The sequence below is a fragment of the Nilaparvata lugens genome, chromosome 12, assembly GCF_014356525.2.
Source record: "Nilaparvata lugens isolate BPH chromosome 12, ASM1435652v1, whole genome shotgun sequence".
In the NCBI taxonomy this organism is placed as follows: Eukaryota; Metazoa; Arthropoda; class Insecta; order Hemiptera; family Delphacidae; genus Nilaparvata; species Nilaparvata lugens.
The window spans coordinates 1,036,979-1,060,979 of record NC_052515.1 but is presented as its reverse complement, the minus strand read 5'-3'; the positions used below and the strand labels follow the sequence as shown (position 1 = coordinate 1,060,979).

The window sequence follows — 24,001 nt, the reverse complement described above, 5'->3', positions numbered from 1 at the left end:
AATATTGATAGAATCTTTTCAGATATTTTTTGTTAGCCCCTATTATTTTGGTATCATTTATCAATCTCATTTGAGTCAGCTATCTTAGGACCGGTTTCCAGGACACTCATTAAAAATATAAAATACCATTAAACCTTCAGATTGCATAGGTTATTAGATTTAATAAGTATCCTAAAAAACCCGGTCATAGTGTGTTACAGCTAATAGGTATTTGAGGCTTGTCCTCACTCACTTGCTGACTGTTTTGAGGTGTTCTGTTGAGGGGGTGTTGGCTGGAGAGTGGGCTCTCAAAACATTGTCTCTTTTCAATGTAAGATTATAAAATTCTGACGTGTCACGTCACATGCTGTGCAATCTCTGCTCGATTTAGAAAGCTTTCTGTGACAAAAATTAAACTAGACTTTGCATTCTTGAACTGATTACTGCTTCTTTTCCAAATTTCTGTAAATTTAATAATTGTAATTTTTAACTTTGATAAATTTGTCGTTCATCAATCCTGATTGATATAAATATAGTTTTTTCCATTTCGATTGATATGAATAGTCTTTTTCGCCACACTGCACAGAAAGCAGCTGTTTCCCAGTCCCTACGTAGATCTGAAAGACATTGTTTGCAGACGACTCTCGTCTGACGTCAGAACATGCTTCTTTCCGGCCTAGGCCGGAAAGAGTACCCTTTCCAGCCGCTAACATGGAACTAAGAAAGGTGATCAAAAAAACAGCTGATCAAAAAACTTTTCATTATTTGTGTTCATTATTCAATAATTAAAACATTTATAATAATATCATCTTATTGTCATTTGAAAGAATAAAAAAGTATAAACTCAACCTCCCACATAATTGAACATAATCTTTTAGGTTATTTAGACAAATCAGAATGAAAAATAAAAATACTTGGATAATTTCCTGATATTCAGATTACCTCAGATTTGCTAGAGCTATGACTTTCCAGTTTTGCTTTCGGAAGTGCCTAATAAACAATTATTCTCATATTTAAATATTGTTTTATTTTTATGTGTGCGAAAAATAGCGTTCGCACCACGGGCAAAAATGTTTTTCCGGCTCTCAATCCCTTCTAGTCCTCGGCCTACGGCCTCGGACTTGAAAACCGATTTCGAGCCGGAAAAATCTCATTTTCTGCTCTAGGTGCGAAATATACTATTTTTCAATTTTGATGGATGTAGACCAAGTTGTCGATTTTTATTTTGATTGATATTTTGGTTTTTAAATTTCAATAGATATGATTGTCGTTTATCTCCTTAATTTATTCATTCATCCAATTTTAATTTGCAGAATAGCAGAGAAATAGTTGAGCCAGAAAAGCCATCGCGCAAAGACAAGAATCGGATTCAGTTGCGTGACAACAACATGACCCTCCATATCCATAATTTAGTGGAAGAGGATCATGGGACTTATATTTGCAGGGCGGTTAATAGACTGGGATCTATTACTACTACACAGGAACTATCTATGGCGCAAGCAGGTAGACTAAAATATTATCTATTTCTATTTTATAATATTTCATTAATTTATCTTGTCAAAATTAGGGAGAAATTAGGGAGAAACAGTTTTGGGGTTATCCTGTTGATTCTCTCCCAATCAATGATTTGATGTTGTGATTGAGGAATTAAATAAATGAAAATGTATTATTTATAGAGACGACAAGTAAAAGTTGTACTTTTTTCATGTTATGTATTCTTAATAAATAAATTAACCCCATTCTGTCTCCTTCACAAGTACATCATACAATTTAATACACAACTATTGAAATAAATACAAACATAATATAGTATTAAAATGTGTTACTATCAAAAATGCTTAACCTATTTCGGACTATGTGTAACCTTATCTAAATTTTGTAGAGTAATAGCACAAGGTTACCTTATTTTTTTCTCCCTATCATTTTGATGATGAACTTATTGTATCAATCTATAAAGAGTAAAGTAGAAGAAGATTGAGAAAAGGAAATATAATATTTGAGAAGAATTGTAAAATCCATGATCGATAAATGTTAGAGGATTCAAATAATCTATAATATAATACAGGAAAGAATCGGCTTTGTAGGGGATATGAAATTCACGACTGACGCATCATCACGTCTGAACTACTGGACTGATTAACTTGAAATTTTGTATAAAGATTCTCAATTCACCGATTGCTACAGGCCTATTAAAAATTATTTAAGATTTCAGTACCTCAAGTTTTCAGTTTGTCAAGTTTCCGATTAGACCCTTGTGGAGCACTGGTTACCTGCTAGTCAATCATATTTGAAATATTGAAAGTATTACGGTAGGCCTATAGTGAGGCGTAAAATTGAAGTATAGTGTAACTATAATACTACAAAACGACATAGAACATCAAATGAATTAAATGGGTAATACATCCTATTATATTAAGCGAGCAATTTCTGTATATCTGTTTATATTTTACATCTGGTTATCTGGTTATTTATGTTCAACGGATCTCGAAAACGGCTCTAACGATTTTCACGAAATTTGGAACATAGTAGGTTTATGATATAAAAATTCGATTACACTAGGTCTCATCCTTGGGAAAACTCGCTGAACGACATTAAAAGGATAATTCATCCTTGGCTGAAACAGCTGAGACTTTCGTCGTCTGTGGATAGTAAAAAGTGAGCGAGTGATTCTGTGGAAAATCAAAATATCGCATCCCCAAAATTCATAAGCTGAACTATAGCCAGCTGTATAATATAAATACGATCATTTTAGAGAACTGTGTTCTGTTTATCAATAAATAAAAATAATGAGCGAATCTCGGTGCCCCGATATTTTAAGTAATGAATGAATAATTATTATTTAAACTTGATAAATAGTGAATGAAAAAAGACTAAGAAATTGTCAAAAAACCACTGATTTATTGATAATTAGAAAGACCGGTTTCGGTTATTACACCATTGTCAATCTCTGATAAACTAAAACTAAATACAAGAGCAGCAGAACTTGTATTTTGCTGCTTCTGCTGCTCTTGTATTTAGTTTTAGTTTATCAGAGATTGACAATGGTGTAATAACCGAAACCGGTCTTTCTAATTATCAATAAATTAGTGGTTTTTTGACAATTTCTTAGTCTTTTTTCATTCAATATGAATAATTACCACAATATCAACTTCTCAACTACACAAAAAATTGATAAATAGTGTTTCAGTATTTTCATTGATTTGAATGAGTGATCCGTGTAGCAGCTTACAGTTCCCGGGTTCAAACCCGAATGTTAATACAATTTTTCAGCAATGTCACTCTCGTGTTATCTGATGAACACGTTAAACTGTCGGCCCCGGCTGAAGTATGACAGTCGTAAGACACATTGACGGCTTAAATTTTATATTAAGGCGAGGTGAGACCTTCTCGTACAGGTCGTACGACCAAGTGAGTGAAACATAACCTACATTTTGGACTAGTGTAATCAGAATTCAGGGAAGGAACAGTTTTGGGCTGTGCCTGTTGGTCCTTCCCCAAGAATGTTAATGATTTGTTCTTAGTATATAAATAAATAAGAAAAACCATCAAATTTACTTTTTTTATTGATTTTGCATTAAATTGATGATCAGAGATCAAATCTTGATTGAAGTTGAAGCTATTATATTTAATTGCTGATGATTTCAATTGATGTTGTAAATAAAGTACTGGTTTTTGTTTGTTTTCAGGAGACAAATTTTTGTCATACTTTGCTCTGACTTTGTTCGGTCTCATCGTGATTTTGTTCACGGCAGTCGTCATATTTTTAGTTTGCAAAGTCAAACGTGAGAGAGTAAGTGTTCCAATTTTATTGTATCCTACATTTTTAATGAGGAATGAATTATCCCACATATTATTATTGACCGAGCGAAGTGAGGTCTAAGATTCAAGTCGACGGTTTGGCATTTCTCTTAATGTTTAAATGTTTATATGTTTTTATGTTGCGCATTTACGGCGAAACGCGGTAACAAATTTTCATGAAATTTGACAGGTATGTTCCTTTTTAAATTGCGCGTCTACGTATATACAACGTTTTTGGAAATTTTGCATTTCAAGGATAATATAAAAGGAAAAAGGAACCTCCTCCATACGCCAATATTAGAGTAAAAATCAGACTATAGAATCATTCGTCATAAATCAGCTATGATACTACCCGTTCAAAAACATCGAACATCTTGAAAATGTATTTTTCCATCAACGTTAGTAGATAGTTGACTTCAATACTACACGTTCAAAAACATCGAACATCTTGAAAATGTAGTATCTTTCCATCAACGTTGTAGACAGTTGCAGCCAGACCTGATAACAGCGCTCACACTCACATTCCGGGACGACACGTCACGGTACGATAGATAGGACAGAAAGCTCTATGTTAATTTAGGATTTTCTTAGAGATTTTAAATTGATAAATTATTTATTAATTTTTGTGAAAACATAACAACAGGTCAATGTAACTTACTGAGCGCAAGGTCTACTGTTCACAGAACTACTAGTAAGTTTCTTATGATATGTTAGGCTCGCCACTAACGGTAGGAAGTGCATGATAAACATACATGAAGATACATGTTTGTCATGTACATGTTTTATGTAATACATGGTTTATTCAAAACCATTTGATTTGATGTTCATCACCTATCAGTAGTTTTACTTGTTAGACAGACCACTAACGGTAGGAAATGAATGTTTATCAGTCACACACACATATTCGTCATTAATATTTCGTCATCAGCGAGAGGCTCCTAACATAAAATAAACAGTTTTGAACTATTTTCGACGACAATACAGTCTAATTTTGGAATATTAGTTATTAAAAACTAGTACTCACATGTGCTTTAATAACTACTATTCAAAAATTAGACTGTAGTGTCGTCGATAATAGTTCAAAACGGTTCATTTTACTTGCAGTTCGTCATGGATAGTGAAATAGATGAGTATAAAATAAACATACAATAACAATAAATAAACCACTGAAAAATTGCAAATTACAATGATAGCAAAATAATTTAACCTCAGAGCAGCGAAGAAAACAAAAAATCGGAGATGTAAAATCCTAACCTCAAAAAATTTTGCTCACCTTTCGCTGTGATGTGACAACAATTTATGACGACATGAGTTTATCTTGCATGTCCTACCGTTAGTGGTCAGTCTTAATTATTCATCATAATATAATTATGATGGTTGTAGATTATATATAATTCGTTCTATAATTTCAGAAACTAAGAAAAGAACTGGTGATAGTTCGGAACGCTCTGGAAGCGTTTGATGAAGGCGCAGCCGGCTCTATAAATCCTGAGCTCAGCATTTTCGAGCAAGCCGACCTTCTGCCCTACAATCTCAAATACGAGTTCCCTAGAGATAAACTCAAATTAGGTGAGTTTCTGACTGTTCAATTCATTCATTTATTTACTATGATTTCCATTAATTTAAAATAGTTCAGAATGACTGTTTAGGCTCAACTCACACTTACACGACTCAGGTCGAGAAGAGACTCGACTCTAGTCGAGAGCTTGTGTTTCCAAATGGTGACGTCGCGGAGACTAGAATCGATTGGTGTGAGTTTCACCATTTGGAAACACATGCTCTCCACTATAGTCGAGTCTCTTCTCGACCTGAGTCACATAAGTGTGATTTGAGCCTTAGTCACATCATTTCCCATTTTTCATTTTTCTATTATAATTAGTTTATTATTTATTTCATTTGGCCTCATTTCTCCTCTTCTTATAATATTAGTATTCAAAAATTGTGTTTTTTATTTTATATTTTATTTAACTATATTATTTTATAACTATTTTATTTTATATTTTCATTCTTACTTCGCATCAAATATTATAATATTTATTATGTATCTAAGCTAGTTGATGTCAATAAGGCTCTTCATGGATTTATTCTGTGAGATTTTGTATGTAATTAAATAAATAAATGAATGAAGCTTTCAATTAAAAATACGAGTTGCCAAGAAACTCAAATTAGGTGAGTACTTGATTGTTTAATCCATTTACTGAGATTGCTTTCGTTTGAATAGTCATTCAGTTTAGAATGGCTGTTTAGTCACATCATATGAAGCCGACCTTGTGCCCTACAATCTCAAATACGAGATAAATTCAACAGATGGAAATTACTGATAATAATATTGCAATTATTCAAATGCTAATGAATTAGCAATTATTATTGAACGAAAATCTCGATTAAATGCTGTAAATCACTCCGAAGACTTCTGCTACTGCAAATATTGACTACAGGGTAAACAGCTAGATGGAAATTCGATGAGCGCCACTATTCCCGGGCTGACAAATAATTTTTGCATAGTAGTGCTCATCGAATTTCCATCTAGCTGTTTACCCTGTTGTCAATATTTTGTAGTAGCAGAAGTCTTCGGGGTGAATTACAGCATTTAATTTGGATTTTCGTTTAATAATAATACCATTTTATCCTAGATTCAACAATCTGAAATAGATTATCATAAAAACTACGACTACGCCCCGTTTCGGAAAGCCAATTTTCTGACTTCAGCTGTTTAAAGTCTAGAGCATAGCCAAATCCTGAGCTCGGAAACTGGCCCTTTATATTTTTTTAGATTTTATAATAATTAACTAGCCGTCAGGCTCGCTTCGCTCGCCATATACGTCTAGCCAGGGGGCTCCGCCCCTTGGACCCCCGACTGGATCGTCCAAGAATGAGATCAGCAGCTGCATTTTTCATTTGAGCATTTTTATCATATGTTAGGACAATCCAGTCGGGGGTTCAGACTAAACGTCTGGCTGAACGGATATGGCGAGCGAAGCGAGCCTGACGGCTAGTAATATAATATTCCCAGGATTGAAGTAGCAGTGCCCAATCAATTATTTTTCCGCGATAAATGCATTTAAATCTTCAACTTGGTGCCAACCTAACAAAGTCAACTCAACTTAATGCCAACCTGACAAAATTATTAATTTAGTTGCCAGTTAACAACTGTTTCGAAGAGGTACTCTATCTAGATTATAGTTCTATAGTAACATATTATATGGAAATTTCAATTATAATTAAGAGATTGGGAGAAGAAGAATATACATGCTAGAAGACGTACTTTAAACCCTTAAAACAACCCTTAGAGTTGGAATATTGCCAAAAGATTTCTTAGTGCGCCTCTAAAGGGCCAACTGAACATACCTACCAAATTTGAACGTTTTTGGTCCGGTAGATTTTTAGTTATGCGAGTGAGTGAGTGAGTGAGTGAGTGAGTGAGTGAGTGAGTCAGTCAGTCAGTCAGTCAGTCAGTGTGTGCCATTTCGCTTTTATATATAGATTATGTTTTTGGTAGGTAAACAGCTGATTGTTCATTCATAATTATGTTTCACAGGTAAACAGCTGGGTTCGGGCGCATTCGGCGTAGTTTTGAAAGCGGAAGCGGACGGAATAATCGAGAAGGATGTGGTGACGACGGTGGCAGTGAAGATGCTCAAGCAGAATGTGGACAACTCGCACCTGATCGCACTGACCACTGAACTCAAGGTCATGATCCATCTCGGCCAGCATCTCAATGTGGTCAACCTGCTGGGGGCCTGCACTAGGAGCTTGAACGATCGTTAGTACTCATTTCAATCAATCAATCATATTTATTCATCAAATGTACAAGTACATTGAATATTGTCACATACACATGTCACATAAAACAGGGAAAATTAAAAGAACAAAACATCACACAAATACAGTCAATGTCGAAATAGCATAAAATTACACCTGAACAAATTCCTGAAAGGAGTAGTCTACAAAGACATTTCCACCAGATAGTCCTTCAGATGATATTTAAAACATATTATTATATTTTCTATAGACTTCAAATCACTAGGCAGCATGCTAAAGTATCTATCACACAATATAAGTTGTCCTCTTTTTAAAGATTTCCAAGTTATGTCTTTGAACATAACTGGTGTTTCATCACCAATTATTTGATGATTCAAGAATTTTAATTCAGGAATTTTTACTGTAGTGTCTGTAGTTGTGATATACAGAGTCATTCATATGTATGGGAACCATTCAATAAGTTGGAGACTGTTGTAGATATAATACTTTTACCATAGAGAAGCAATAGCGTAAGTAGATATCCCATGATATAGGGTGTTTATATCGCAACTTTTACTGTTATCTCAAGCCGATTACTGTCGATTATTGTCGATTTTTACTGTTTTGACGGGGTAAGAGTGTATGAACGGCACAATATGAGAGACTACCAGCGTCATAAAGCTTCACAGGGAAGAAATACATGGACTATAGGCTTCAGATAACAGTAAAAGTTGCGACATAAAAGCCCTATACCATGGGATATGTACTTATGCTATTGTCAGTATTTGATTAGCATTTGTGCTGTTGCTATCCTTGTCTATCATTCGACAAATCAGATAGCGCCATCCTCTTCTAGCTCTGCAAAGTTGTCAGATCGTATTTTGACAAAGTAATATAATCTGAATATGAAGTGATAAACATAACCTATTTTTGGACAATTTCTATCCAAATTTTTTGGGAATGTAACATAAAGTAAATTTTGAGCTTTAAGCCTGTTGTTCCTTCCCCAATCTTTCATAGTTGGGAATGATACTGTATCTATCAATGTACAGAGTGACACAGAATAACGGAAACTTTTAAAAACACCAAAAAAAATATTAGTGAGAAGGGCAAAAACTATTTTATTCAAACTAATGTAAAGTTCAAGACTTTACTCAAGAAATGAGTTGATCAGAGGCACTGTAAAAGTTGGACCACTGGGAAAGAAAATGCAGGAGACAAGGATGAGGTGGTTTGGGCATGTACAGCGATGGGAGGAGGATTATGTTGGACGAAGAGTGCAGGATGGTGTGAGAGGACGAGGTAGACCTAGGATGAGGTGGGGAGATAGAATAGCGGGAGAGTGGTTGGAGGAGAGAGCAAGCATTGGATAGGACTTTGTGGAGAGGCAGACTAAGAGAAAGGAATGCCGACCACATTTAAATGGGAAAAGAAGAAGAAGAAGAAGAATGTAAAGTTCAAGACTTGCCATTTGAGAATAATTATTAATAACATCTTCACTTTTCGACAATTACTTGGCTTCCTCCTGAGTTAACTTTTACTGTTAACTCAAGCCGATTATTGTTGATTACTGTCGATTTTTATTGTTTTGGCCGGGTGAGAGTGTATGAACGAACAATATGAGAGTCTACCAGTGTCACACAGCTTCACGGGAAAGAACTATGTGGACTATCGGCTTGAGATAACAGTAAAAGTTGCGACATAAACGCCCTATACCATGGGATATCTACTTATCGCTATTGTTTCTCTATACTTTTACTTTGAGGATAATTTTATTGGTCGAATACTCTACCTTTGGACGTACAACTTGATTTCAACTGATTCAAGTTTTAGTTTTTAAGGAAATGAGGGGTTGTATCACAAATATCTCAAATGTAAACACTCGACACTTTTTGGCCACTCGACAAAAATCGGAGCCATGGCAAGTGAAGACCAGTGAAGGCGAGTGCTGGCAAACCACCCATCCACACTTCACGCTTTGTCGTCATTTGTACGCATTGGGCGAGAGTGTGGATGCGGCATGAGAGGCCATGCATTCTGAAGACGCGGTAATTGAATTCAGTGCGTCTATTTTCTGTCTGTATACTTGGGGTCCAATACTGATGTATTGGCATCCAGTTTTAAGCCTGGCTTTCATTAGTAGAGTTCCCTGGGCAAGTACTAACTATCTTATGAATTCTCCCTATGAAAACGTTCATGTTAGAGTACTATTTTCTAGTAGAGTAGAGTGGGATAACACCGAAGGATAGTACTCTACCACTTACCTTCCCCCACCACCGCTTCTCACTCTACTCTTCCACTAATATGCTAATGAAAACAGTCTCGAGCTAGTAGAGTAGTGTCAGAGTAGAGTATTGACATTATTTGCCAGTATTGAGGTTAGTATTTAAGGTTATTGACAGTATTTAAGGTTAGAGTAGTATCTAGTAGTAATACCAATAGTAGTAATTAGAGAAGTAAGGTTAGTTCTGTCCACTAGACAACACACTTTACCTACTATTTTCAATTGTAGAGAAAACAGTGTTACTCGACCAAGTGAGTAGAGTATGCCAGTTACTCGACCACTAACTCTACTAGTAAAAACCAGGCTTTAGTGTCTCCAATCTGTGTATTGAGACCTATAAACCCTGTTTATATTTAATAATGATTAATAATTGTTTCCTCGTCACATTGCAGGAGAACTACTAGTGATAGTAGAGTACTGCAAGTACGGTAATCTACACAACTATCTACAGAAACACCGCGACAAGTTTGTCAATCAGATCAACCCGTTGACGGGCGCTTTTGATCCGACAATCATCCCGTCTGTGACGTCACTAAAGGGCGGATACGTTAACATTCCTAATGTGCTCTACCAGAAGAGTCAGAGCAGCAACAGCGGAGGGGTAGTGATTGGCGGTGGAGGGGGAACAACGGCTGTGATTGGTGGAGCGGGTGATGACGTCACAGGCACGACGCTAGCGACTCCTATTGGCGAGGACGGGTACTTGGTTTGTCGTGACGTGGCTGCTGAGAGGAATTACTCCAGAGACGAGCAGCCGCTCTGTACGCAGGATTTGCTGTGTTGGAGTTTCCAGGTGAGTTTTCATATTCATTTCTCTCTTGAAATTCAAGGAGTGACCTGACTGGCTCAGGTCTGGTGTCAGAGGTTTCAGGTTGCATCTGATCAATTTTGGAGCCTCTCACATCACTTCAGGGGCGTTTACATTGGTCAAGTTTACTTGAATTCAAGTTTTGTATAGAATGAATGATTCTGAAATGACTTGTCGATTGCCTTGAGCACAAAACTTCATCTCAAATCATGGGAGTGTCGAAGAAAAATATGTAGCCTCGCCGAGGTTCGAACCCCGATCCTCTGGTTCACTAAGCCAGCGTCTGAGGGCCAACCCACACGAAGCTTGTTTTCAGACAAGTTGGCAGATTGGTAGGCAGGAAGCTCTCCGATTGGCTGATTAGGTTGGCGTTCGCAATCAGCTGATAATCAGCCAATCGAATAGCTTCATTCCCTGATCAAAGTTTTCTGTCCTGATTTCGGGTCGATGTCAAACGAGGCAAACGACAGAAGAGTCCTGTGACAGTCGAGGCCAGCGACGGTAGAGACATGCGACATTTGAGGCCAGCGACGGTAGAGGACTCCAGAAAAAGGCCTCAAATTTCGCCTGCGTTAGGCGACAGTTGAGGCCTCTTTAATTTTTGTACAGGCCCGAAAACAGTCCTCTTCGGTCGCAGGCCTCGACTGTCGTCGGGCTCTACTGTCGTGCCCCCTTTCCATTAGGTTGGCGTTCGCAATCAGCTGATAATCAGCCAATCGGAGGGAGAATTTCCTGCCTTACCGACTCTCGTCTGAAAAGAAGATTCGTCTGGCTTGGCCCTTGGACGCTGACTTTGTGAACCGGTGACACCTGGTTCGAATCTCAGTGAGGCTACATATTTTTCTCGGGCAACTTTCGTGATTGAGACCACGTTATAGGTTGTCGATCCCGGCTCCCTAAAAGCAGTCGTCAAATCATGTCAGAAGCCCTAAAATTTATCGGGTGCGAAATGGATGTTTTCTGATGAATTTCGTTCGAGAGTTTCTAAGAATTTGATAGGTCTTGAACCCGCAACCTTTGATTCATGAATTAAGCAACGAACTTTGCTATAAACTTAGCTACTTAGTTGATATAAAGCCACTCATGAATCACTAAGTTACTAAGCTACGGAGTCACTTGGAGTATGCACCCTGATTGGTTGTGCTTTATAGTTGCTTAAACTTTAAATAACAAATTGAATAAATTTGTCTCAATTATTACTTAAATTAATATTGGTTAGACTAATCAATAACAATAACAATAGGCCTATGACCATCCTCGGTAAATTCAGAATCCTCATGTAAAATTGCAAGCTAATCAGCTCAGTAGTTTAGACGTAATGATGCGTCATTCGCGTGTATTTCCAATCCCGTAGCGTGAATTAATGTATAAGACGATTTTTCTTTTATTATATTATAGATTTAAAAATTACAGGGATGATTTATCTGGATTAATTGCTACAATTTTCGATAAAAATATTGATAAGAATGACTAATAATGACCATGAAAGAATAGCTATGTTCACTCACTGCACGATGGTACACAACCTTATCTAACTGACATTCACGACAATTCACCTATCACTAGCTCCTGTTATGACGAAATTTAAAACAATTCCAATCAAAACTTGAGTGTTTTCTTTTGCAACAACACCAAAACCAGCTCTGTACCTTGTTCCAATAAACGTATATGAATTTTCAAAGTTGTTGAGTAACTTTTGAAACACTCTGTATATTGTTGTCAGTTTTCAAGCAAATATTTTCAAGTTTTGTAGTTCTTCGTGAATGATTAGCTGATTTAATTGTGATTTGCAACGTTTTTTTTTTATTGTTTAACGTTGAACATTTAACCGGTTTTCTGTTCAACGTTTATTTTGAACGTGTTTTGTGGCTTTCAGATTGCAAGAGGCATGGAATACCTGTTTTCTTAACTCTCGTTCTTGTTCAACGTTCAATGTTTACACACGTTTTTCAACGTTTTTTGTGACTTTCAGATTGTAAGAGGCATGGAATACCTGTTCTCTTAACTTTCGTTTTTGTTCAACGTACAACGTTTATTTGGAACTTGTTTTGTGGGTTTCAGATTGCAAGAGGCATGGAATACCTGGCAAATCGTAAAGTGTTGCATGGTGACTTGGCAGCCCGCAATATTCTACTGGCCGAAAATAATATTGTCAAAATCTGCGATTTCGGCCTCTCCAAGAACATGTATGCTTATGATAACACCAACTATTACAAGAAAGGTATGTTGTTATGGCTTTAATCATTCTTTGTTAAGTATTTATTTATGATATTTTCTATTTATTCAATAAATTCAAAAACACATACAGTATTTATAGATAGTTAAGTCTATAATTCTGGAGCATAGAAAGTCCTTATTCACAAGGTAATAAATATAAGACAAGGTAAATATATAGAAACCAGGTCAAGACACCCCGACACCCGTGTTCCTTGTGGAGCGACCATTTTGCGCCTGTTTTTGTGGCGGCACATTTGAAAATCCAATTTGCTCGTAACAAAATCATACATTATGCATTTTAAAAACAATATTCTGGTTCAGATAACATGTAAATTCAGATTTTAGATTTTTCAATAATGAAATTTTAATAATAAATGGTTCAGTAATTTATGTATTATTGAAAATTGTTCTTATTCTTGTAACATGTTTGATTCATAAGGCATTGGGACAAGAGGCTAACCTCAAAAACAGTTGAAAGTTCCCTAATTTATTTTACTATTCAAAGCCAAGCAATGTCCGTTGGAAAATATTACAAACTAGCCGTCAGGCTCGCTTCGCTCGCCATATCCGTCTGGCCAGGGGGCTCCGCCCCCTGGACCCCCGACTGGATCGTCCAAGAATGAGATCAGCAGGCTCGCTTCGCTCGCCTGCATTTTTCATTTGAGCATTTTTATCATATGTTAGGACAATCCAGTCGGGGGTCCAGACTAAACGGCTGGCTAAATGGATATGGCGAGCGAAGCGAGCCTGACTGCTAGTAATATAATATTCCCAGGATTGAAGTAGCAGTGACCAATCAATTTTTCCGCGATAAATGCATTTAAATCTTCAACTTGGTGCCAACCTAACAAAGTCAACTCAACTTAATGCCAACCTGACAAAATCATTAATTTAGTTGCCAGTTTACAACTGTTTCGAAGAGGTACTCTATCTAGATTATAGTTCTATAGTAACATATGATATGGAAATTTCAATTATAATTAAGAGATTGGGATAAGAAGAATATACATGCTAAAAGACGAACTTTAAACCCTTAAAAACAACCCTTAGAGTTAAAATATTGCCAAAAGATTTCTTGGTGCGCCTCTAAAGGGCCAACTGAACATACCTACCAAATTTGAACGTTTTTGGTCCGGTAGATTTTTAGTTATGCGAGTGAGTGAGTGAGTGAGTGAGTCAGTCAGTCAATCAGTGAGTGAGTGCCATTTCGCTTATAGATAAATAGATAACACATCATGTTGTTTACTCTATAATGATAACAGCTGATAAATTAGAAAATTGGTGAAATAGAACCCCACAAAATGACGATTTTGCAATGCATCACGTGACCTGTTTTTATAGACCTTGCTTATTCATAAAAGAAAACATCATGTCCATTTGTAGTAGTTAGCCAGTCTCCAATTAAACAGTCTTCAATGTCACTTTCCATTAAGAACTGTTTGTTAATGATTACTATCAACATCAGACTGCTATGTCGTAATTCACGTATTGAAAAGCGAATAAAACATTCTTATTCTTATAGATTGATTGATTTATTTATTTATTTACAGTCTTCAATGTCACTTTCCATTAAGAACTGTTTGTTAATGATTACTATCTACATCAGACTGCTATGTCGTAATTCAAGTATTGAAAAGCGAATAAAACATTCTTATTCGTATAGATTGATTGATTGATTGATTGATTGATTGATTGATTGATTGATTGATTGCAGGCAAGCGTCTGTTGCCAGTGAAATGGATGGCAGTGGAGGCGATACGCGATCGTAACTTCTCGATTCAGTCAGATGTTTGGGCCTACGGCGTCCTGCTATGGGAATTGTTCTCACTGGCTTGTGTGCCCTACCCTTTGATGGACGATATTCAGACATTATTACTCAAGGTATCTCAACTGTGATCAGATATTAATGTGCGAGATAAATTACTTTTAACATGAAGAGGAGAAACCCATTTCTCCCTCCACAGTTTGTAGCATAGTCTATCACGTACACCCTGAGTAGCTTCAGAGGTGGGTGATTGATACCCAGGTGTTGCTCCTGGATGACTTCGCTCAGTCGTAATGTGGGCGGGGAAAGGAGGCAAGTCGAAGTTCCTCTTCCTTCTTCTTTGTGCCTCAGCTGGCGTGAACAGCACCTCCTGGTGCTTCTGACGGCGTGAAGGTCGCTCTCTTCTCTGATGACACCACTTTGATGTAATCTTGTATCGGCCTTACGGCCTCGGTTCCGCTCCAGTGAAGTAGGAAAAGGAAGGACAGACAGGATAGGGACGGCAGACAACGGTCCGCTGTGCCCTGGGGAGAAGGAAGAATAGGGACGGCAGACAACGGTCCGCTGTGCCCTGGGGAGAAGGAAGAATAGGGACGGCAGACAACGGTCCGCTGTGCCCTGGGGAGAAGGAAGGATAGGGACGGCAGACAACGGTCCGCTGTGCCCTGGGGAAAAGGAAGAATAGGGACGGCAGACAACGGTCCGCTGTGCCCTGGGGAGAAGGAAGAATAGGGACGGCAGACAACGGTCCGCTGTGCCCTGGGGAAATGGGAGGACAGGGACGGCAGACAACGGTCCGCTGTGCCCTAGGGTGATGGGAGGTCAGGGACGGCAGACAACGGTCCGCTGTGCCCTGGGGAAATGGGAGGACAGGACGGCAGACAACGGTCCGCTGTGCCCTGGGGAAATGGGAGGTCAGGGACGGCAGACAACGGTCCGCTGTGCCCTGGGGAATGGGAGGACAGGGACGGCAGACACGGTCCGCTGTGCCCTAGGGTGATGGGAGGTCAGGGACGGCAGACAACGGTCCGCTGTGCCCTGGGGAAATGGGAGGACAGGGACGGCAGACGACGGTCCGCTGTGCCCTGGGGAATGGGAGGACAGGGACGGCAGACAACGGTCCGCTGTGCCCTAGGGAGATGGGAGGTCAGGGACGGCAGACAACGGTCCGCTGTGCCCTGGGGAAATGGGAGGACAGGGACGGCAGACAACGGTCCGCTGTGCCCTGGGGAAATGGGAGGACAGGGACGGCAGACAACGGTCCGCTGTGCCCTAGGGTGATGGGAGGTCAGGGACGGCAGACAACGGTCCGCTGTGCCCTGGGGAAATGGGAGGACAGGGACGGCAGACAACGGTCCGCTGTGCCCTAGGGAGATGGGAGGTCAGGGACGGCAGACAACGGTCCGCTGTGCCCTAGGGTGATGGGAGGTCAGGGACGGCAGACAACGGTCCGCTGTGCCCTGGGGAAATGGGAGGACAGGGACGGCAGACAACGGTCCGCTGTGCCCTAGGTGGATGGGAGGACAGGGACGGCAGACAACGGTCCGCTGTGCCCTAGGGGGATGGAAGGTTAGGGACGTACGGCAGCCAACGGGCCGCTGTACCAGGGCAGGAGGTCGGGGACGTACGGCAGCCAACGGGCCGCTGTACCAGGAGCAGGAAGGTTTGTGAGCGGAATGCTGTGTTCTGGGGCTCGTCCGGCCTTTAAATACTCCCCCAAAGTGGAGGGGATGGAGTTGAGCCGCCGCCAGAGGCGGTGGAAATTGTCTTGATGCGCGGAAGATGGTGCGCCATCGGTACCTCCCTTATCTCCGCGGTCGGCTAGCATTGCTGATAGCCGAGCGTCTTTCAATAATATTATTTATTACTTTCTCGTCACAATTTTACTTTGTGACACCCCACTCCTACTTGGGGGGGGGGGGTCGGAGTCCTCTATGGCACCACCTTCAAAGGCGTGAGCCATCTAGGCATCACCTTAAGAGGTGTACACCTCCCAGGCATCACCTTTAGAGGTGTATGCCACTCGCTATGAGCTTCATCTATACCTGGTCCACAGGTACATATTTACATTGTCCATTTGATAATCGGACTTTTATGCGTGGCTTGCCAGCCCGTTTGCGCTTGCCTGATGTTGTGTTGCGGTGGCACAGCACTGGATCCATATTTCGAGAGGGGCCTGGTCTGGGTTCCTGGGACGGTGGGACTACTTCATTGGTAGTTGAAGACTGCGTTTGCTCTTCCACATCCATTACAGTTGAGGAGGGTATTGACTCCTCCACATCCATGACAGTAGGGGGTGGTATTGACTCTTCCACATCCCTCTCGGATTCACCACTTGTGTTGGTGGCTGGGGCATGAATCGTGGCCTGGCGTTCAGAGTCAGTCATCTCATTCCTGTGATCCATCACTATGTTGCCCCAGGATGCTTGCCTTGGAACATATGACAACTCTGCTTTGCTATCAATCAAGGCATTGGGTTCGACTCTGTTCAAACCATCCTGCTTGAACATCCTTCTGTCGCGATCCTTGTTGTCCTGAGATTCGGATTGTACAGCTGATATTGTTGGGACTGCTGTTGTCTTAGTCCCCAATAAGAGAGATCGCGACATTATTAGCAGACTTGTAGGATTCAGTTGGGGAGGATCCCACTCTACCTCTCTCGTGAATGTGTGAATATTCACTCTGTTTTCACGCATAAATTCCATGCCTAATAGCAACTCTTGTCCAAGTCCTTCCATTATAGACGCCACTAGTGGAACTGTGATTTGTCCTATAGTTACATTAGTTGTCAGCTTCCCATTTAATGGGGTAGATCGTCCATCAGCTAATATCGCGTGGTGACGTGCTGGTTCTTTCCATATCATCCCTATTTTCCGGAGAACTTCATAAACCTCATTACTCATATAATTAGCTTCAGCGCCACTATCTAGCAATGCCCGACACTTTTTACCACCGATTGTCACAGTAATGAATAGTCTGTTGTCCCTTGATGACTCTTCAATCACAGGAATCATGTGTGCCGTTCGCATCACTGCTGTCTTGTTCGGAGTTTTATTCTCCTTCTGCACATCACAGACACATTTCAGTGCTCTCTTTCCGCTCCTTTTACATGGTGGGATATCGGGACAGTGTGATCTCCAGTGCCCCGGTCTCTTGTATTGCCCACACATGGGTTCAGATTCACTAAGAGATGGTCTGTTACTAGTAGGGGTTATAACTGTCTCAACCTTGAGCCTTGTGATCTTTTTCGTGTCCTCAATCGTGTGAACTCTCGAATTCTGTCTATTCTGTTTCTCCTCTGCTTTTATTTGTTCATACTCCCTCGCGAATTTTTCCAATTCGTTGATACTATGAACATCTGATTGCCTAATATACAATTTGTACCGTGGGAGGAGATTCTTATACACTCTCTGTAATTTATTCACGGCTGTAAAACCTCCTCGACGCCTCATGAGTGTTAGTACATCTTCGAGAAATTCGTCAAACGATTCACCTTCCTTTTGCTTTCTTGCCTGAATTAGATTCTCGAGGTCCTCCTCATAGGTAAGTGGGTAGTAGCGTGATCTGAAATCTGTCACAAAATTGTCCCATGATTTCCACTGGTCACGACGATTACGCATCCATAGGGTAGCTTTACCAACCAGTAATTCAGGTAGCGCGACTAGTAGTTGGTTGCCAGTGAGCCCATAAGCTTGTTGTAGCTCGTCTAGCCTTTCTAAGAAGCTGGGAGCATCTGATTGGCCATCGAATGACAGTCTCCAGCTTCTTACTTTGTCACATACCGCCCCTGGGTCCATGAGGGGGTTTGTGTGAATGTTGGTTCCAACTTCAGCATGAGTACCTGTTGCTGAGTGTCCATATTCCTCACTGCTTCTGCTCACTATTCCGGGTCTTGGGCTGGGATAACGTACAGCCATCTTCTTATGTTGTTCTACTAACAACCTTCTCAACTCAGCAAGTGTTCCAGATGACACTATGCCCCAATCTTGTAGAAGATTAAACGCTTCATCCTTTTTCAATCTATAGATCCAGGAAACTCTGGGGTCGGTTATAACCTCGGGGTTCATGCCCTTGACCGACTGGTCCTCTGTCAGCTCCTGGCGTTGAGCATCTAAATCAGCCTCGTCCTGTTCATTCATGATTCTTACTTCGTTGCCTCGTGCCCCAAGTGCGGGCGCCAATCTATCACGTACACCCTGAGTAGCTTCAGAGGTGGGTGATTGATACCCAGGTGTTGCTCCTGGATGACTTCGCTCAGTCGTAATGTGGGCGGGGAAAGGAGGCAAGTCGAAGTTCCTCTTCCTTCTTCTTTGTGCCTCAGCTGGCGTGAACAGCACCTCCTGGTGCTTCTGACGGCGTGAAGGTCGCTCTCTTCTATGATGACACCACTTTGATGTAATCTTGTATCGGCCTTACGGCCTCGGTTCCGCTCCAGTGAAGTAGGAAAAGGAAGGACAGACAGGATAGGGACGGCAGACAACGGTCCGCTGTGCCCTGGGGAGAAGGAAGAATAGGGACGGCAGACAACGGTCCGCTGTGCCCTGGGGAGAAGGAAGAATAGGGACGGCAGACAACGGTCCGCTGTGCCCTGGGGAGAAGGAAGGATAGGGACGGCAGACAACGGTCCGCTGTGCCCTGGGGAAAAGGAAGAATAGGGACGGCAGACAACGGTCCGCTGTGCCCTGGGGAGAAGGAAGAATAGGGACGGCAGACAACGGTCCGCTGTGCCCTGGGGAAATGGGAGGACAGGGACGGCAGACAACGGTCCGCTGTGCCCTAGGGTGATGGGAGGTCAGGGACGGCAGACAACGGTCCGCTGTGCCCTGGGGAAATGGAGGACAGGGACGGCAGACAACGGTCCGCTGTGCCCGGGGAAATGGGAGGTCAGGGACGGCAGACAACGGTCCGCTGTGCCCTGGGGAAATGGGAGGACAGGGACGGCAGACAACGGTCCGCTGTGCCCTAGGGTGATGGGAGGTCAGGGACGGCAGACAACGGTCCGCTGTGCCCTGGGGAAATGGGAGGACAGGGACGGCAGACGACGGTCCGCTGTGCCCTGGGGAAATGGGAGGACAGGGACGGCAGACAACGGTCCGCTGTGCCCTAGGGAGATGGGAGGTCAGGGACGGCAGACAACGGTCCGCTGTGCCCTGGGGAAATGGGAGGACAGGGACGGCAGACAACGGTCCGCTGTGCCCTGGGGAAATGGGAGGACAGGGACGGCAGACAACGGTCCGCTGTGCCCTAGGGAGATGGGAGGTCAGGGACGGCAGACAACGGTCCGCTGTGCCCTAGGGTGATGGGAGGTCAGGGACGGCAGACAACGGTCCGCTGTGCCCTGGGGAAATGGGAGGACAGGGACGGCAGACAACGGTCCGCTGTGCCCTAGGTGGATGGGAGGACAGGGACGGCAGACAACGGTCCGCTGTGCCCTAGGGGGATGGAAGGTTAGGACGTACGGCAGCCAACGGGCCGCTGTACCAGGGCAGGAGGTCGGGGACGTACGGCAGCCAACGGGCCGCTGTACCAGGAGCAGGAAGGTTGTGAGCGGAATGCTGTGTTCTGGGGCTCGTCCGGCCTTTAAATACTCCCCCAAAGTGGAGGGGATGGAGTTGAGCCGCCGCCAGAGGCGGTGGAAATTGTCTTGATGCGCGGAAGATGGTGCGCCATCGGTACCTCCCTTATCTCCGCGGTCGGCTAGCATTGCTGATAGCCGAGCGTCTTTCAATAATATTATTTATTACTTTCTCGTCACAATTTTACTTTGTGACAAGTCACAGACGGACATCCTGCGCACAATTGGATGCGCCGTGTCATTTCGCTTCAGGTTCTTGTGATGAACACATCTCCGTAACATACACAAACATATCACTTTGGAACATTGCCAGTGGTGGGGAGCGAAGCGTTACAAAGCTCTCTCACACAGACACAAAAGAAGGAGAATGCTGCTAGGTAGTGGGAGAGATTAGTGGATGATAGAGCATCGGACCTCTCCGTCTTTGAGAAAGAGCCGTGTTAAAAGAAATTTATCTCGCACTTTAGTTACTTCACTTGTTTATTGACCGAACGTAGTGAGGTCTATGTTTTAACTCGGATTTTCTTTTGTCTGTCTGTATGTAACGCGATTACGGCCAAACGCGTTGATAGAATTCGATGAGATTTGGCGGGAATATTCCTTTTTCAACTGCGCGTCGATGTATACACAAGGTTTTTTGAAATTTTGCATTTCAAGGATAATACTGATGTAGGCTATCCCTACATGGATACATATCATGTGAGCACGGTTGTCAAGGTGACTGTTTTGGCAACGAACTGCTTATGAGAAGATAACAAGTTGGAGTTTTGTGAGATACCTTAAAAAAATGATGTTTTATTTTATTTTTATCTTGTTCAATATTGTAAACTTTTAATGAATAAAGTGTTAATTAGAGAAGCACATTTACAACAATATGAAAAGAAAAGGAATTCCTCCATACTCCGATATCACTATATATATATCACTAGCCGTCAGGCTAGCTTCGCTCGCCATATCCGACTAGCCAGGGGGCTCCGCCCCCTGGACCCCCGACTGGATCGTCCAAAAATGAGATCAGCAGGCTCGCTTCGCTCGCCTGCATTTTTCATTTGAACATTTTTATCATATGTTAGGACGATCCAGTCGGGGGTCCAGACTAAACGTCTGGCTAAACGGATATGGCGAGTGAAGAAAGCCTGACGGCTAGTAATATAATATTCCCAGGAATAGCTCTGATTGAAGTAGTAGTGCCCAATCAATTTTTCAGTGATAAATGCATTTTTCAATCTTCAACTTGGTGCCAACCTAACAAAGTCAACTCAACTTAATGCCAACCTGACAAAATTTTTAATTTAGTTACCAGAACAACTGTTTCGAAGAGGTACTCTCTCTAGATTATAGTTCTATTAACATATGGTATGGACATTTCAATTATAATATTTTAAGATATTGGAATAAGAAGAATATACATGCTAAAAGACGAACTTTAAACCCTTAAAAACCACCCTTAGAGTTTAAATATCGCCGAAAGATTTCTTAGTGCGCCTCTAAAGGGCCAACTGAACATACCTACCAAATTTGAACGTTTTTGGTCCGGTAGATTTTTAGTTCTGCGAGTGAGTTCAGTCAGTCAGTCAGTCAGTCAGTTAGTGAGTGCCATTTCGCTTCTATATATATAGATCTACTCTGAAGATAGGATTAATCAGACTATAGAATTATTCATAATCAATCAGCTGACAAGTGGATTACACAGATGTCTGGAGAAGCCGTGTCTATTTCTATAAGTTCTATAGATTCAATCGGTGTAGTAAAATACAGTTTACAGTTTACTACAGTTTCATGTTTCATGGCGAAAGATTCATATCGGTGCCTGAAAAGTGTAAGTTACCTACTTGAAAGATAGACTACTTTTTTTACTACTCATAGGTATTTTGTCACTCGTTATTTATCAATAATTCTAAAAGCTGAAATCTTTCCTTTTCTATGATTTGTCTTTATTCTTATAAGTATAGAATACTCAATTGTATTTGGAACTTGCTCCTCACTCACAGGCATTTGCCCATATGAGGAGCATTCTTCACATTTTATATTGTATATATATATTGTATTTTTGTAAAAGAAGAAGAAAATAAATCAATTTCAATCAAATCAAGAGGTATGTATCTTTAAGGTCTATGGTTTGTAAGGAACAAAGTTTGTAAATATATTTTTCGCCCCACTTGGATGTAATGAGCTGGTTTCCGTGCGTCATATGGAGGCCGAAAATGATTGTTTTCTGACCAGGCCGGTAAAAGTTTTACCCCCCTAGGGCTGTAAAATAACCTTGAAGTCAGCTCATTCTGATTTGATGTGAACGTGTTTACAAAATGGTTTATGAAACGGAATCAGTTTATGCTTCTAGAATTGAATAAGTATTCTGCAATAAGATACTATCATTTTATTTGGATGAATAAAATACAGATAAGATATATATTATAAACTATTCAAATTCAATTTTCAGAATAGGATAGAACTTCTAACCTAAACTTCCGAAGTCAATGACAACAAGCATTGTTGACGTTGACATTCAGATTGGCCAAATTTCAAGTGTGCTAAAACAGCTGATCAAAAAACTTTTCATTATTTGTGTTTATTATTCAAGAATCAAAACATTTATAATAATATCATCTTATTGTCATTTGGATGAATAAAAAGTATAAACTCAACCTCTTACATAATTGAACATAATCTTTTAGGTTATTTAGACAAATCAGAAAAAAAAATACTTGGACAATTTCCTGATATTCAGATTACCTCAGATTTGCGAGAGCTATGACCTTCCTGTTTTGCTTTCGGAAGTGCCTAATAAACAATTATTCTCATATTTATATTGTTTATTTTTCTGTGTGGCGAAAAATAACGTTCTCACCATGGGCAAAAATGTTTTTCCGGCTCTCAACCTTTTCTAGTCCTCGGCCTACGGCCTCGGACTTAAAACCGATTTCGAGCCGGAAAAGTCTCATTTTCGGCCCTAGGTGTGAAATATACTATTACTACCTCCTTGCTTATTAATGTGCGTGACTTTCCGATCACTCTGTATATTCGCTAAGATTTTTTCTTTCTCATGCATTTTTTCATATTGTATTCCCATTATGTAATCTATTGTTGTTGGTGATTGATTGTAGCTGGAACAAGGTTACCGTATGGAGCAGCCACAATTCGCAACTGCGGCCCTGTATGAAGTGATGCAAGCCTGTTGGAGAGCTAAACCAGCACAACGCCCCACCTTTACTGATCTAGCCAACACACTGGGTGCTATGCTAGAGGAGAGTGTTATGAAGGTAAGCCCTGCTATAGACAGGTCCACGTTATAATGAAAGTATTTGATTAAATTGGGTGTTGGGTGTCGCCAGCTCTCTGGCGACCCTCTGGTGTCCCAATGTAATACAAGCCTAAGGTGGGCCGTTCAGTGGAACCGTATTCAACAGATCCGTTCGGCCGTTGGATCGGAGAATCTGCCGGCCGTTAATTCGGCCGAATATGGTCGTCCATTGGAACCGTTTACGTCAGTCTAGTTCAGTAGTAGGCTGGTTGCCAATTTACTATCATAGCTACCAAAATTTTCCATAAACAATTATTATATTGAGATTTTGAAAACTGAATAAACAAATATCCACTAAATTAGATATTCATTATACAGTAATAATATTATCTTCAGATCCTATTTGTTCAGAAATCTTTGTCCACAGATTCCTTTGAACATCACGACGATGATATCTTTTGTCTCGCATATCCCACAATGGAACATGCTCTTGAACCAAACTTATCAACTTTTCATTGTCCATAGTTACAACTTTATAAAACAGAACAACTTGAAAAAAAGAAGACTGTGAAATAATTTTGAGGTTAGGATGA

General features: G+C 40.9%; 1 protein-coding gene across 4 annotated transcripts in view; it reads left to right on the top strand.

Moving 5' to 3' along the window:
• Positions 1-24,001, top strand: part of LOC111052905 (vascular endothelial growth factor receptor 1) — a 120,191-nt gene that overhangs the window by 83,066 nt on the left and 13,124 nt on the right. For all 4 annotated transcript variants that reach the window (XM_039438604.1, XM_039438603.1, XM_039438601.1 and 1 more), the window contains exons 14-21: positions 1,293-1,482; positions 3,666-3,769; positions 5,190-5,346; positions 7,316-7,540; positions 10,195-10,595; positions 12,672-12,831; positions 14,542-14,708; positions 23,272-23,427. In XM_039438604.1, the coding sequence (XP_039294538.1) occupies positions 1,293-1,482; positions 3,666-3,769; positions 5,190-5,346; positions 7,316-7,540; positions 10,195-10,595; positions 12,672-12,831; positions 14,542-14,708; positions 23,272-23,427 (1,560 nt within the window). The remainder of the gene's footprint in view (positions 1-1,292; positions 1,483-3,665; positions 3,770-5,189; positions 5,347-7,315; positions 7,541-10,194; positions 10,596-12,671; positions 12,832-14,541; positions 14,709-23,271; positions 23,428-24,001) is intronic.